The following is a 16,770-nucleotide window of genomic DNA, read 5'->3' as shown; positions in this document are numbered from 1 at the left end:
CAGCACGGGCTTTATGCCAAAGCCAAGAAGTGTAGCTTCAAACAGCACAGTATTCCATTCCTGGGGCTGATCATTTCCACCACTGGAATTGCAATGGATCCCCAGAAAATCTCTGCGATCTTAGAATGGCCGGTCCCCACGGATAAGAAAGGGGTTCAGCGATTTATTGGCTTCGCCAATTTTTACAGGAAATTTATCAAAAATTTCTTGGGCCTGGTAGCTCCCATCACCCAGCTTACAAAGACAGGGGTACACTTTCAATGGACCCCAGTGGCACAGGCGCTTTTGAGTCCTTGAAGAAGCTGTTCACAACAGCCCCTATCTTAAGTCACCCCGATGCTTCACTGCCTTACATCTTAGAGGTTGATGCGTCAGAAAACGCAGTGGGAGCAATACTGTCTCAAAGGGTAGGGGTAAAGGAACTTATGCACCCAGTGGCTTTCTTTTCTAGGAAGCTTACCCCGTCTGAATGTAATTATGACATCGGGGATCGGGAGTTATTGGCAATCAAACGGCATTAGAGGAATGAAGGTACTTGTTGGAGGGCGCCTCGCATCCCATTCTGGTCTACACCGATCATAAAAACTTGGAATACCTGAGGACAACTAAACGCCTCAGACGGCATCAGGCCAGATGTGCGTTATTTTTATCAAAATTCACCCTGCATATAACATTCCGACCTGGGTCTAAAAATACCAAGCCTGACGCTCTTTCCCGGATGTTCGAAGACCCAGAAGAAACGCCCAAGCCAGATACCATCTTGCCGGCAGGTAGTTTCTTATTTTTACAGTCTGAACTCTTGTCTAGGTTAGAGGCTGCATCCGCAAGGGCCCCCAACCTACCTGGAGTCTCTATACAGAGCAGAGAGGGTCTCTTGTGGAGGGGAGAGCAGATCCTGGTACCCAAGGAAGCTCAAACCCTGATCTTGGGCTATTGCCACGACCACCCATTGGCGGCTCATTTTGGAACACATAAAACTGTAGAGTTAGTACGACATATGTTTTGGTGGCCAAGTATGGCCAAGGACTGCGAGTTGTACGTTAAGACCTGTGTCATCTGCAACTGGAACAAGCCCAGCAGGGACAAGGCTTGGGGTCTGTTGCGACCCTTTCCGGTACCCGATAGACCCTGGAGCATGATCTCTATAGAGTTTATTGTAGAATTACCGCCATCGCAGAATCATACTGCGATTTTCGTAGTGGTAGACCGTCTCTCTAAGATGGCTCATTTCCGCCCATTGGAAGGTACACCGTCTGCCCCTGAAACAGCACAAGTATTCGTTAAGGAAATAGTGAGACTCCATGGAGTACCAAAGAACATCATTTCAGATCGGGGAGTCCAGTTCACTTCCAAATTTTGGAAGGCCTTGTGCGAAGGTTTGGGAATCAAACTGTCATACTCCTCAGCATATCATCCGCAAACAAACGGACAGACTGAGCGAACTAACCAAACGCTGGAACAATACCTGAGGTGTTACACCTCGTTCCTCCAGGATGACTGGTTGGTACTCCTACCCCTAGCAGAATTTGCGTATAACAACGCGTGCCATTCGGCCACTAAGCAGTCCCTGTTCTTTGCCAACTATGGGTTCCATCCCACTTTCCTGCCTGATCTGGTCCCAGAAAACTCAGTCCCAGCGGCTCAAGAGACCCTAAGTTTTTTTTTACGTCCAATAACAAATTGTTACAGAGACAATGGCAAGGGCCCAAGAGGGGAACTGGTAGTGCACCCAGGGGACCAAGTTTGGTTGGCAACAACCAATCTGAAAATGGCATGCCCGTCAAGAAAATTGGCACCCAGATTCGTGGGCCCATTCCAGGTAGAACGTAGGATCAATGAGGTGGCTTATAAGCTGGCGCTTCCCGAATCTTTTAAGATTCACCCCGTCTTTCATGTGTCTTTGCTGAAACCTGCAGTACCGGATCCCTTCCCAGATCGTAGATCTAGACCCCCGGAGGCCATAGATATTGATGGGGAAGAGGAATTCGAGGTAGAAACGATTATTCACTGTAGAAGGAGGGGTGGTCAAACGCAATACCTCATCAAATGGAAAGGCTATGGGCCAGAGGAGAATTTGTGGGAGCCTGCTCCAAATGTTCATGCTCCTAGGTTAATTCGGGAATTCCTTTGCAACCAGCCCCAAAGGAGAGGTCAGATGGACATCCGGAGGCTGCCCGTAAGGGGGGGGGGCAATGTCGGGAACCCCGAGAGTTACCGCGGCACACGAGTCTGCGCATGCGCGGTCCGTCTAGGCGCACAAGTGTGCGGACACTAGGACCTGGGCGACCGCGGCGGCAATGGCGGCCGCGCATGTGCACTCGCGCCCACGGACGCGCGCCTGGCACCAATGAGTGCACAGGGCGCACTATTTAAACAGGCTTTAGCAAATCACATATTACCGTAAGGTCTTTCCTGCTGTTCCTGTGTCCTGAGTTCTTGAGTGATTACTAGTTGCTGACCCTTATCCGTTGACCATCTCCTGCTCTGATCCCTGGCTCATCCCTGACTACTCTTTTGCCTGCTCCTGAATTATTTGACCTCCTGTTGCTGAACCTTTTGCTCGTGACCCGGTTACTCTCTGCCTACTGCCTTGTACTGTCTGCCTTTGCTGTTATCGACCCGGCCTGTCTGACTCCGCTATACTTTGCACTGGCATCCATCCATCCATCCCGCTTGGATCCAGTCGCCACGGTCCAGGGCCTGCTAGCCTCTTCACATCAGGCTCTCCACCTGTACATACCCCAGCTGGCCCTCTCTACCTCAGTTGGGCATACCCAGGGGTCGCGACCTGGTCTCAGTTCTGCTCCAAGTCCATCCCCACCATCAAGGGCTCTAGTGAATAAGCAGACTGGGGCTTAGACTCCGCGCCCTGGGGAATCCCGTTCTGTGGTTCACTAGAGATACCACCGGGCGGTACGTAACATGCTCTTTCCTAGCAGATCATGTCCTTTGCCAGACCACAGAGTGAGGCTAGCTTTCAACCAGGATGTTGCAGGTCTTAGCTTCTATGCCACAATTACGCTTTATGGCTCTCTGTGTCACCAAGGGACTCGAGAAATTTCAGCTGATGGGCTATCACTGAAAGTCATTTTGCTCATCTGCTTGCTCAAAAGAGACAGGTTAGACAGATAATCCATCACTATAGTCCTGGGGCACTTGAGTACCAGTGCATGCACAAAAAGCACCTTCGAAAGATGTCTGCTATAGTTGAAGCACATCACAGCAGTGGTCATCTGGTCTTAGCAGGGACACAACCCTCACAATTAGTGTTTATATAGTCACTTTATCTGAAAACATATATATATATATATATATATATATATATATATATGACATATAGTGTATACATATGAAAATTGCATCAAATAAGTTATGCATTCATAAAACAAAACTCTATATACCCATACAGCTGTAAACGCATCAATACAGAAAAGAGAAATAGAATAATCTAATATGAATGAAATGCTTGAAACCATCAGAATTTGATTCCATTTATTGAGACATTCACTGTCTTTCAGCAGCCCCTAGATGTGTCTATTCTATTAATTACAAGAATATTTATTGCTATTCAGTTTCCTACCTCACTCTCAGCACTTACATCAGGTAGTGTGAATGTATGCAGAGGGTTGAAAGATGAAAGCTGGTCTTCTGCACTGGTCAAGGTCAAATGAAATGCTTCTGAATGTGCATCTGCCTGTTTGGAATGTTGGGAAGACAATGCCTCATTCAGGTAAACCTAACATACAAAGCACATAGCAGAGGTATTAGTATAGAACAATGTCCATTTTGGCAGTAGCACTCCACATAAATCTTTACTTTATAAAGACAACATACATATTTATGATATGTTGTTCAAGACTAATTAAGTCTTGTTCAGGCATATGTGGCATCAACACAAAAGAAGACAGTAGAAAAAAGAAAATTATATTTAAAAAAAATTGTAGGGAAAATGCAAGGCAAAACATGGTTTCAAATTGCTTCATAATTACTTTAACATTAAATTAAAAAACAAATTCAGCATAACCCATGTACAGTGCCCACTGTCTGGATATACTGTAAAAATAAAATGTTGACTTCACTGTTCTTGAGGTATATGTTCAGTTTCTCTAATAAAAATACATAGCATGTCATGAGAATATAAGTGTTTTCTTTTAGAAAGATATAAGAGAAGCCTTGAAAAAGAAAACATTTGCAGTTTTAGAGTAAGAAGGCATCACTAAGATCTTTCTAAAAAGGTCTTGCTTGAGCAAGTTCCATGCAGATGTTACTAGATACTTAACATGTAGTACTGAGAATGAGATTAAAAGATGGGAACATGTTGTACTGAGACTGAGGTTGAAGGATGGGAACTTTTTTTTTTATATCTTCTTATATTTTTTTATTTTAAATGTTAGTGTAAAGTTATACTGCAGTCACACATGCAAATGTTACATTGAGGGTACACAGTTTACATGGTCTTCCTCCAAGGATTCATGTTTCCCTATTGTCAAAGATAAAGAGGATTGTTGGTCCTAATACTTGGACTAATCCATAATATGAGCATGCGCAAATGCATGTTTATGCGATTCCATGGCTCCCTGCACCACTCTTCATCTGATCCCACTGCATCCTTAGCCAAACACAATGGATCATAAGATAGAGATTACTCAGTACAAAAACATGTGGCAATAGACTTCAGGTTTATAAGCAATATGAGAAGCTTCAAAATCCTGATGCAATAAACCATACTATACTAAGTTTAAAGGTAATCTGCATGGACTTTCTGGTTGTAGCAAAGGTACAATACTTCTTAGATATAAGGACTAACAGGTTTTACTTGCTATCTGTATTTATTTAAAATTTTCTTTCAGCACTATGACATTTGTAATACTATTATTCTATCCCAATGTAGTTAAAGCGGTAGTAAACACTGCAGGTACACTTGTACCCACAGGTAAGCTTTTAATAAAGTTTTCCTATAGGTACCAGGAATATCTCCTAAACAGGCAATGTTTAGGAGATATTCTTCATTTCTGCAGCTGTTGAGGTCATGGGCGCATGCGCTCTGAAGAAACGACATACTCATGTCATTCCTTCAGAGCATTTGCAGGAGTGACGTCATCGCCGTCAAGTGGCTGCAGCCAACCCAAAAAAAGTCCAGGCAAAGATGGAAGCCCTAACAGCGGTGGCAGCATGCTGCTGGAGGGCTTTGTTCTAAGATAAGTATTTCATAATGTGCTAGTATGCATGCTAATTATGACATTGCCTTGCAGAAGGATTTTTTTTTTTAATGTGGAGAGTTTACTACCGCTTTAACAAAACATCAGTCCACTTGTACTTGCACTGACTACTTCAACTGAAAATCATGTGTGCGGTGTTTACTTCCTCTTCGACCTTGGACACATGCACACGCTTGTACACGGCTAAGTGTGTTTGTGTTTATATACTGTATACCTATATCTATCTGCACATGCAAACAAGCTTTAGCTTTCAGCAAGAATAAAAGAGGAAGTATATGTGCCATCATATATTTTCCATACAAAAAAAAGTTAATGCAATAACCCTTTGATAGACAAACCTCACTGCAATATAAATATGCAGAATTCTACTGCAATAATAGGTCTGCGATTGACTTTAAAAAGTATTACTGTGTCTTTGACGAACGCTTAGCTGCCAGCATACTCTGCTTCAACCCAATACACACCTAATTGCTCGGCAAAAAGGCAGTTTCCCTACCTCATTGAGCTGGATGATGTGATGAATTTGCCTCAGGTACTCGCTGCCACCTGGTTTGTGGCAGATATCCAGTACCATCATATTTATTTTCTGCTCAGTCAAATCGAGCCTGTTGCCTTGAACTCCTTCTGCGGAACGGTCTTCTTGTATTGCAAAGTCACTGGAAAAAAGAAAAAGTGTATACCATTAGATATTTCTTATACAATAATATGCACAATAAAAATCTTTTAGTGTCTTCTTGAACTGCAATGCCCCTGGCATGGGCACTTGTCCAGCAGAGTCTGCACACACATTAACACTGTACATTCAATTTCTAAAATTCCAGTCAATATTATTACAGGTTTTTGGGCCCCAGGAAAATTACTATCATTATCAGTAAAGCAAGATATTTTGTCAAGTCAAATATTTTTAGTCTATCTACAAGGTAACAATTTTATTTTTCATTATATGATAGCTAAAGTTGATCTTTTGTAATTCTAAACATACCTGCCTGTCGTATTGTGGAGGAGGAAAGAAAAAAAACAAATTAGAGTCAAAAGGTTAGCAACTATAAAAGTAACAATTAAATTAATACACTCTGGCTTATTCTGCATGATTGCTTTAGAAATAGAGTTTGTCCTTGCTCTTATCTGCTTAGCTGTTGAATTTCACTATTTACATTGAAAATACAATGAGAAAGTCAGGGGACACTGGATAAATATGCAGAATAATTACATGGAAGTAATGTTTAAAGAGGACATAAAGTTAATCAAAGCATTAGGGTGCACACAGTTTTTCTTAGCTTTAGTTCTGGTGCTTGAAATATTATAAAAGTAATTGAAGATTAATGACACTGCTGTCATCAATACCACCACTGTCAACAGCCCCATTATCCTTAGATAACAGGTGTATGTTTAGTAGTTACCATAGAATGATTGGTGTAGATGTAAACCTAGTCACTAAAATCTCATGTAATCTTATTCCAGTTAAAAAAGAACAATAGGCAAAACCTCTTTTTTCATTTTGGAAAAAGCAAGGGAGGGTTATACCGCCTGTCAGATTTATTTCCATGTGTCCCATTGTGGAGATTTTCCTTCACTTCCTGTCCCATAGCCAGAAAGTGAGAGGAAATCCCTGCAATTAAAGGGAATTCTTTGTAAACCCACAGATCACCAGAATTAGTGCCCCCATTGGAAGATTTCTCCTTTATTATTTTTCTGGGGGCAACCCAAAATTTGGAATTTTCTTTACTTTCATTTTCAATGATAATGGTAAACAGGGCAAATATAGAGGGTGAATTTCCCTAATAGGGACACAGACAGCAATAAAACCTGGCAAGTGTTTTAATCCCTCAGCACTCTGTTCAAAACCAAAAAAAACATTTTTGCCTTTAGTTATACTTTAAGGTTTACATCTACTGTAAGAAGTCATTGTCACTTTACCACTCAGGGCAAAATAACTGTGTGTGTGTGAAAACCCCCCCGACTCTGATCCACTGATATTCAACTCCAGGAGCCTATTTTCCGCAAGGTAAACAAGGCGTTTGCCTAGGGCAGCATTTTTCAGGGGGGCAGCTGATTTTTGTGTTGCCTAGGGCAGCATGGTAGCCAATCAGCTAATAACTTCAACTTGTTCAATTAAGCTTTGACAACAAAATCTGGAAGTTGATTGGTTTCTATGCAAAACTGCGCCAGATTTTGCTCTCTCCGGTTTTAGTAAATCTACTCCAAAGTTTTTTTTTTGTTTTTGTTTTTAAGTACCATTTTTTTTTAAGTAAAATACCACTTTTTAATCAAAGCTCGAAATATTCCTTTGAAATTATGTTGACCACAACGCACAGTATACATAACCTTGTATATTGTTTGCATTTGTTTTCTTTTTTTGTTAGCTTTTTTTCCTCTCTGTTCTCACCTGGTACCCAGCCAGTAACATACCTCCTGTACTAGTGTGGCTATGCTGTGGATGAAAGAGCACCTTTGGACAGCAGTATTCCCAGTCTATGATGTAAAGATGTAAAGTATAGCGGAATATAGTTAGTCTGGTTGAAAATAAGAAATTCCTTCCTGATCCCCCAAGAGGCAATCGGATATTCCCTGGATCAACTTTAACTATAAATATTAGTATCCTGTTATATTATGTACATTTAGGAAATAATCCTAAATGTACATAATCCTAAAATTTAAATACACTAACAAATTGAAGCCAAACTCCAGCTAATACTTTATAAGCAGTTACAGCAAACAGCTTTTTCCTTTTTACATAAACAAATAAAACCTGATCATTGCAAGCACCTCTGCCAGTGTTAAATGGTTTGTCTAATCTCTGTAACTGATAAATCTGCAAGAAATCTTGTTCTTTTTGAAAAACAACAGACCTACTAGCAGGGTCACCAGATAAAACAAAGAAAATAATAAAATACAAAAATAGAAGAAAGAAAACAATCTGCTCTTGCAGGATACTCTTATCGCTTAGTGTTCAATTAGGAGATCTCTAAAATTGCTATTGATTATTTCCAAATATCTTCGCATACATAGACATCCAAAAGTTATTAATACAAGTGATGATTTTTCCAATGTGTGGAGAGCAAAAGGAATGCAAACAGTGACATCTTTTTTGTATCAAGAACCTTCAAGATTAAAGACTATAAATAAATAAATGCAGCTAGAACTAAGAATTTGCAAGCTACAATATACCAGTAATAAATGTTTGCTTTTGGGTTTGATGCTGCTTTAAGATGCATACATTTATTGTCTGATATACCAAGCAGCTTTATTTATTTAGCTCCAGTTTTATAAATCAACTGCAGTCTTCATTCTAATTTTTGCACGATCTCTTTTTATACCTAAAAGAAAAACATTCCTTAACAAAAGAAAAAAAAAATATAATTAATTTTTTTAGTCAAACTTAAATTCTCCAAATGAATTAACCAATTCAATACCGTGCAATTTTACACCTCCCTGCCTAGACCATTTTTCAGGTTTCAGCGCTCTCACACTTTGAATGACAATTGCGCGGTCATACAACATTGTACCCAAACTAAAATTTTATCATTTTCTTCACACAACTAGAGCTTTCTTTTGGCGGTATTTAATCATCGCTGGGGTTTTTATTTTTTGCTAAGTTAACAAAAAAGTCCGAACATTTTGAAAAAAAAACCATGTTTTTCTTTGTTTCTGTTATAAAAGTTTGCAAATAAATAATTGTTCTTCATAAATTTAGGCCGAGATGTATTCTACTACATGTCTTTGGTGAAAATAACCCATATTAGGATGTATTTTTTAGTTTTTTAGGAAAGTTATAGAGTTCACAAACTATGGTATAGATCTGAATATTGATCAATCCTGAAGTACTGACAACCAATCTAATTTCTTGAGGTCCAAGAATGTCAGAACAGTACAGATATCCCCCAAATGACCCCTTTTTGCAAAGTAGACAGTCCGACGTACTTCGTAAGAGGAATGGCGAGATTTTTGAAGTCGTATTTTTTTTGTCATAATTTTTCGGAAAAAGAAAAAAAAAAAATTATTTTCACTATTTTTTTTTTACATACTGTCACCAGTGCAGTACAGCGTCATCATATAACTGGCATGGCGGTGATCAGGGACACTGACAGGTGACAGTGTGGAAAAAAAAATATTTTTTTTTTATTTTAAATTTTTTATAACATTCTGTTTCTTTTTTTTAAGATTTGTTTGTCATATTTCACTATGTTCAAAGTAGTACAATGTTACCATAGTAACATTGTACTACTATGGGGAAGTGATCAGTATTTTTTTTTTTTTTTTACATCGATTCATTCAGGGTTTTTTTTTTTTGTGCTTAGCTGTGATTTAGCCACAGCTAATCACATGACATGGAACAATCCATGACACTGGCAGATCTCAGCTTGGCAAAGGGGGCAGTGCATGCTATAAATTCTGCAGGGTGCCCAAACGTTTGCAGACGCCATTTTTTTGTTTTCTGTTACTTTGAAAGTGTAAATGATGGAAATAAAATCTAACTTTTGTTGACATATTATAAGAATGTCTAATCTGTAATTTGATGCCTTTTGGAGATTTTTCCATCTTTCCTTGGCTTCTTTATGCACATTAATACAAATTTTTAGCTGGGGTGCCCAAACTTTCGATATCCACTGTACACAATGAGATGCATTAGAATAGGTGGCTGTATGCAGTTGTGCCTGGGGGTTGTAACCTCAAGCGCACAATCGTGTACAGCCACCTCTTCTAATATGTCTCAGTGGGAGGCTTTACGTGATGTCAGTGGGTCCCTGGAATGTCATTACGCAGGCGCTGCATGCTGTACAGCCCTGTGTGTGAGTGCTTTGATGCATTTTGATTTTTTTTTTTCTTTGTAAGTACTCTTTTTTTTTACCAATCAGCTTTTCACTATGAATTACATTTCACTTTGACATCACAACTTTTCAAGTCAATTTTATTCAACTGGAGAAAAATACAGTTCAAAGGAAGGGCTTTCTGTAAAAGCTATAATTGATGTCACTAACACCTACTAACATTTTTTTTATAATTGCTATTAGTTGCAAGTTAGTATTCAAAGCCATTTTCTCTGGGTCTGTGTCATGGTTTCAGTTGGAAATATTTTCAGCTAGCAATTCCAAGCTGAAAACCCATTTTGCAGGGTGGTCAAGCCATTTTATTCTAAACCAACAGTTGGCCTTTACAGTACTTACAGACAGCTTAACATTTTTCCAAACAGTTGGAGGCTGATTTATCAAAGGAGCTGAGAATCTGTGAACTATGTGAATATTCACATCAATTAGCTAATCATAATCATAAAACAAAAGGAGAAAGCTCTCAAAGCCATTATATAATGCTTTGATGATTCGTGTGCACTGTGCAAATTGTACATGACCCAGGGAGAATATGTCTGTTACCCTTTTGATAAAACAATTAAAAAAAATAATAAAAAAAGTCTCTCACTGACCTCTGTAGATGCAGGCACTGTGGAGACATGTATTCCCAAAGTTTACAGCACAAACACTTTCACTTTCAGTAGTTCAGTTCATTCTGCTCCCATCTCCGAGTATTAAATTGGCAGCCTGTCAGTCCTCTAAGGGAGGGTATTAATCCCTGTCAGTTTTTTTTTTACCAATAAAAATTTATTGAGCATCGAAAAGCATAAACATAGACAAAAGCATGGGTTGTATCGATACAACAGTTTGCTAGAAGCATCTAGCCTTATAATGAGAGTAAGTCAGACAAAAAAAAAGAAAAAAAAAAAAAAACTTGGCATGGAGAACATTACAGAACTAATAGGAGGATGTGAATCTAGAAGGACATAAAATAAACAGGTTTTGAGTAACTATGGTGATAAGAACCTATTGTCAATATCGTGCGCAGATTCATGATAGACCAGAACATGGAATCATTGACATTAAAGAACATTTTTGAGAACGGTGGATGTGGAGAAATTACACTGAGCTACGTTAATTGATAATGTGATTCTAGGTCAGGTATGAAAATGTTCAGTTTAGCATGCCAGAAGCACCGTCCCAGCAAAAGAAAGGGAAAAGAGAGAGGAAGAAAAAAAATGGGGGGGGGGAGAGAGAGGAGGGAGGGGTAGGGAAGGCGGGGGGGAAGATGAGTGCTAAGAAACGTAACTTAAGTTATCGAGGAAGGATGACAGAGGGGGGTAGAATGTGTCTCTCGTCCTCTCCGCCGGACGCCGAAGCATCACACCCCCTACCCCCCCACACCATAGGAGACCATGAGGTAAAGGGGAAGGAGCGCAACCAGATAGGATCCCAGCGTTCAATCCCTTCCTCAGAGAAGAGTAGCCTAAAGAGAACCAGGTATATACGGGTGGTCTTATAGGTGGGCTGTAATGTCTTTATTGCAGTTTTTTGCCATCTGTGTTCTATTGGGCAGATTTCCCTTTACATAGCCAAAACATGAAGTGAGAGGAAGTCCCTCCAAAGTGAGGGAATTCCTGCTTGTTACCAGGATCACCAGAACTATAGTCCTTATTGCAGATTTCCCCTTATTCCTGTTCTGGTGAAAGTCCAACATTTGGGATTTTCTTTCACCTTTGTTCCCAGTGATAATGGTAAAAAGGAGGAGTAGAGAGGGTAAATCTACTAAAATGGGGGGCACAAAAACTATAATAACTTTACAGATATTCTAATTATTCTCCACTCCATTCAGAACAAAAACAGCTTTGCCATTACTGTAGTTATACAGAGGTCAGTGAGGGCTTGTTTATAGCTATGATTATACTCTTGCATTGCAGTAATGCACAATACTTCACTATGCATGTATTTGTGTATTGAAGTGCTATACATTTTGAATGGCACCCCAGCACACTAAGGCAACACAACTGTGCACTACCATATATTACTGTTCCCAGAAAAGGGTCAGGGGCACTATTGGCTGCACTGGAGTAAATTGGCAGTCTATTCAAAATTTAATCTAAAGCAGGTTAAAATGTGTGCATTAACATATCATGAAAGTGTAAACTATGCCTTAAAGCACAGTTACTGCTTGTATCAATTGAATGTTCATAGCTTGGACAGAGTTCTGCTTCAGGCATTTACATGTAAAAGTTGTGAATGCAGTAGTCAGTTTGATTGACATTACACTGCTTAAAGCTATGTGACAAATTGGTGAATATGGTCACATAGCTGATAATAAATATGAAACATATATCAACGCCTAATTTTTTTGTGATATGATTACTGAAATCTGATTATACTCAAAAGTTAAGTATTTTTAAAGGGCTATTATCTTTATTTTATGAACTTTATGGAAAAACATATAATGATGCAAGCTACACAAGCTATAAATTTGTGCATATCTGCTGCCATGCATGCTAGGTGTGTATTTTATGTGGCGTTTATGAACCTTTATGGTCATACTTCCCCTTTGGCACTACAATGAACATATCTCACACTCCCAGTGGAGTAACTTTAGCTAATTTAAACTACTATTGCCTCTAACCCAGCAATGGGCAAACTACGGCCCGGCGGACCTTTTAATCCGGCCCGCGGAGCTAGGCTCCCGCTAGGCTCCTCTCACAGTCCGCCCTGAAGACCGGTGTAGCATGAAAATCTGTCTCCTATGAGGATCTGTCCCCCTCGACGTATCTGCGCATGTGCCGGAGATCGCCGATCGGTAATCGCTAATGCCTGAAACTGGCACATGCGCAGATACGTCGAGGGGGACAGATCCTCATAGGAGACAGATTTTCATGCTACACCGGAACGGCGCGGGAACACGGCGAGAGGAACGCGCGGAACAAAGGTAAGTGAATTGACACAGGGGGGACTTGGGGACTTAATATGGGGGATGAATTAATATGGGGGATGAATTACTATAGGGGGGATGAATTGCTATATGGGGGATGAATTACTATGGGGGATGAATTACTATATGGGGGATGAATTACTATGGGGGATTAATTACTATATGGGGGATTAATTACTATATGGGGGATTAATTACTATATGGGGGATTACTTACTATATGGGGGATGAATTACTATATGGGGGATGAATTACTATGGGGGATGAATTACTATATGGGGGATGAATTACTATGGGGGGTGAATTACTATGGGGGATGAATTACTATGGGGGATGAATTACTATATGGGGGATGAATTACTATGGGGGATGAATTACTATGGGGGATGAATTACTATATGGGGGATTAATTACTATGCTTACTATGGGGGAATATTACTATACTTACTATGGATGACACATACACATCATTCATCTACTCTTGGCCCGGCCCCCGGGTCCAATATATGAACCCATTGCGGCCCTCAAGTCAAAAAGTTTGCCCACCCCTGCTCTAACCCCTTATTTTTGTGTTTAATTAGCAGAATACTTTAGTGCTAACCTTTCACTGACCCTTACATATGTAAATACATGTAAGCCTCATTGACCTAACAGACAGAAAAAGCCATCTTACATGCTTGATTTGGGGTATAACCCACATTTCTAACTTTATATTTTCTTTGGATCAGTTACTATGCTACTTAGTTATTTTATATGAGAGACATCTATAGAATTATAGATCGTGTTGTGATTAAAAAAAAAATCTTCCAGTCTACAATAAAATATATTCACAAAAAATAAATGCCCATTTATCAAATAGTCCTTGACGTTTATTAATATATAATACAACATAATGGTTGCCATTTTCCCAATTGCTGAGGCTTGTATTCAGTATGCCAAATTCATCAGATCTTTTGGTCAGTAAAACTTACTTTGGGTTATATATTTTGTCTGCTCATCATATCCTGAGTTAATAGTAAAAGTAACATGACGTATGTTTTTACCTTTAGATACTGTACTCTATGATTCTGTTATAAGCTAAGGCTGCTGTAACTACATGGACCTTTCTATTAAATTAGCTGGACAATTTAAGGCTATTCTTTGCCATGGCAGATTCAAACCACCTTATTTTTTCAGAGTCATTTTGTGTATGTATGAGGATGACATTGAAAAAGTTGAGGGCCCTCTGACAAAGGAGTGTATCACCCAAATTGTATCCTTTCCTGTCCATCACTTTGCAGGTGAAGCAGATGATTGGATTCAGTCAGTGCTATGATTAATGAGTTCCTCTCTGTATTTGGTACAGCCTATCAATCATGTCATTAGGGAGAATGTGCCCTGAAAGAGGCAGACCTCAGCCAAGGAATAACTGCATTCATCTTAATCTGTATATGCACCCAGCCAGCCAAGTCAGGGTCACCATGATGAAAAACAATAATCTTCAACGCCACAAATTACTTTGCAAAGACGGACGTTTCCTCACTTTTTTGGGGGCATCGTGTTCTCTACAATACAAGATGACTGTTTACAGCCTGGGTGTTACTTTGAAGTGAAGGTTATTTTAATGAATAGTAATGTTTCCAGACAGTGTACAAGACAGGCAGTGTACACAGCTGACACTTCCTACAGGGTAAGCTTTTTTTTCTTTGTTTCTTCCAAGCAAGTCAAAGTCATACTTAAACTAAACTGTGTGAAACCCATTGCACTGCTAAGATCACCAAAATATTAAGATTAGCTTGTTATCTAGTTCTGTGTTATTGAGGGACATTTCAGTCTGGGTTATGACAAAATTTAAAATACAATAGCAGTAAGACATGTTGGAAGGTACATAATCACTAATAGTTTGTTCTGAGATGGACAACTGAAATTATTTTAAATGCAATGCCTTTATAATACTGTATGGTTTTATTCATTTTCTGTATAGTAATAGGATCAATAAAAACAAAGAAAGAAAGAGAATAAGGCATTTTTGTAAACTGCATTTTCTATCCAAAGGGACATCTAATAATAAGGCAAACATGACAAAATGAGGCAAAACTGAGAGGATGGGAGGGCCCTCCGTGTACTGCAACAATAACCTAGTAAAGATTAAAAAAAAAAGTCTAAAGTAATTTTAACTTCACCAATTTTAGTATGGCAGAATTAGCTGCCACACAATGGAAAAATCCCTTTTAGATTGTAAGTTTTTTTTCTGTATTGAATTGTAATGTAACTGTACTGTCTGCCCTCATGTTGTAAAGTGCTGCGCAAACTGTCGGTGCTATATAACTCCCAATTAATAATAATACATCAGAACAGTGGGAAAAAACAATGTTTATATACCTCCCATTGCATGACCAATCTACTCTAATACACCTACTGGAAATCTGTGCTAATAGAAGTACAGGGACTGTCATCACAGTCCTCCTATAAATGCTAGTCTCATGGCCTTTGTACTGAACCTCTGGCTTTGTGAGTTACTAAGCTGGTAAACGTATGCAAACAGTAAAGTCAGTATAAGTCTGCTTACTTATTGTGGGTCAGAAATTTGAAGTTATTAATTCAGCATGACAGCTGGCTAGTATTTTCAGAGGGGAGAGTTCTGTAACCTTAACATGTCTCCTGGTACAGGCTGCCTTTGTAGTGGATTGTGTTGTTGACCACCCAATAACATATGGTAGACAGTTCCAAAGTCTGAGCGATATCACATAAAAAAAAAACCCCAAAAACCTTGTCTACTCTAGTGATGAAACAGTGTCATCCACTTCATACGTGCACACAGTCTAAGGAGAGAAAAGATAATTAGGCTGTTGTTTAATGCAAGAAATATGTTGATAGGACAACCAGGCGACCGCATGAGGGACCACCTGTCAAATATCAGGACACGTAACATATAAGGAGTTCAGTAAGCACAAATCTATAGAGTCAATATAGAAGTGAATTGACTGGAGGTGCACAGAGTGTGGTAAAGTATAGAAGACACTCGACTGAGGAATCCTCCTCCTCTTCATAAAGGAGAATTTACATTGGTCTCCATATAACAGCACTAAAGATATGATGTCAAATAGTCTTCAGAATGGGTGTGATGTGTGTGCAAGGTTTGGCTAAAAGCAGATGTAACCCCTATCACTAAAATCTCAAACTTCAATATGCTAAAAGTCATTTTCTATATTATTAAATCTGCAGCTTTCAATAAAATAAACCCAGAGATGTTGTTATGAAGGTCCTTGAACAGGCACTTCTTAATATAGAGTGACAAAACTCTATCTCTGTCTCCCAATTGTTCTTTTGCATTGTCAGACATTGTCACACTAAACGGGCCATCATACATAATCTGGCCATCAGATACCACTGAATATGTTCAGACCCGGAAGACAGAGATAAAATATCTCAGGACACTAGCAGACTACTTCCATTAAAAAGGTTACAAAGACAAAACTATCAACACCAGCATAAACACAACCTTGAAAACTCGAAGATAAAATCTACTCCAATACAAAGAGAAAAAAAACAAACAACTGTGTACCTCTAGTAAGATGGAACTCTAAAAGAAATATTCCAGCAACCCCCAATACTGGCTTTCATACAATCCCCCAAGCTCAGACATAAAATAATCAGTAGGAAACTTCCTTCTGATTATGATGTCACAAATAATGGAAGCAAACCCTGCAATAAAAAAACGCTGCAAACTGTGAAACCAAATTAATCCATCAAAAAGTGTCAGACACTCAGAAGGGACCTTCAATATCACTGGATCATACAGCTGCACCTCCAGTAATGTTGTGTACCTTATCCAG

General features: G+C 39.3%; 1 protein-coding gene across 2 annotated transcripts in view; it reads right to left on the bottom strand.

The window, feature by feature from the left end:
- Nucleotides 1-16,770, bottom strand: part of KIAA0825 (KIAA0825 ortholog) — a 515,459-nt gene that overhangs the window by 253,960 nt on the left and 244,729 nt on the right. For both annotated transcript variants that reach the window (XM_089679161.1, XM_089679162.1), the window contains exons 17-18: nucleotides 5,716-5,875; nucleotides 3,599-3,736 (exon numbers count right to left, since the gene is read on the bottom strand). In XM_089679161.1, the coding sequence (XP_089535287.1) occupies nucleotides 3,599-3,736; nucleotides 5,716-5,875 (298 nt within the window). The remainder of the gene's footprint in view (nucleotides 1-3,598; nucleotides 3,737-5,715; nucleotides 5,876-16,770) is intronic.

Source organism: Staurois parvus, unplaced genomic scaffold (assembly GCF_062004578.1).
Source record: "Staurois parvus isolate SC_StPar_1 unplaced genomic scaffold, SC_StPar_1.0 ptg000218l, whole genome shotgun sequence".
In the NCBI taxonomy this organism is placed as follows: Eukaryota; Metazoa; Chordata; class Amphibia; order Anura; family Ranidae; genus Staurois; species Staurois parvus.
This window is presented reverse-complemented; position numbering and strand designations above follow the sequence as displayed.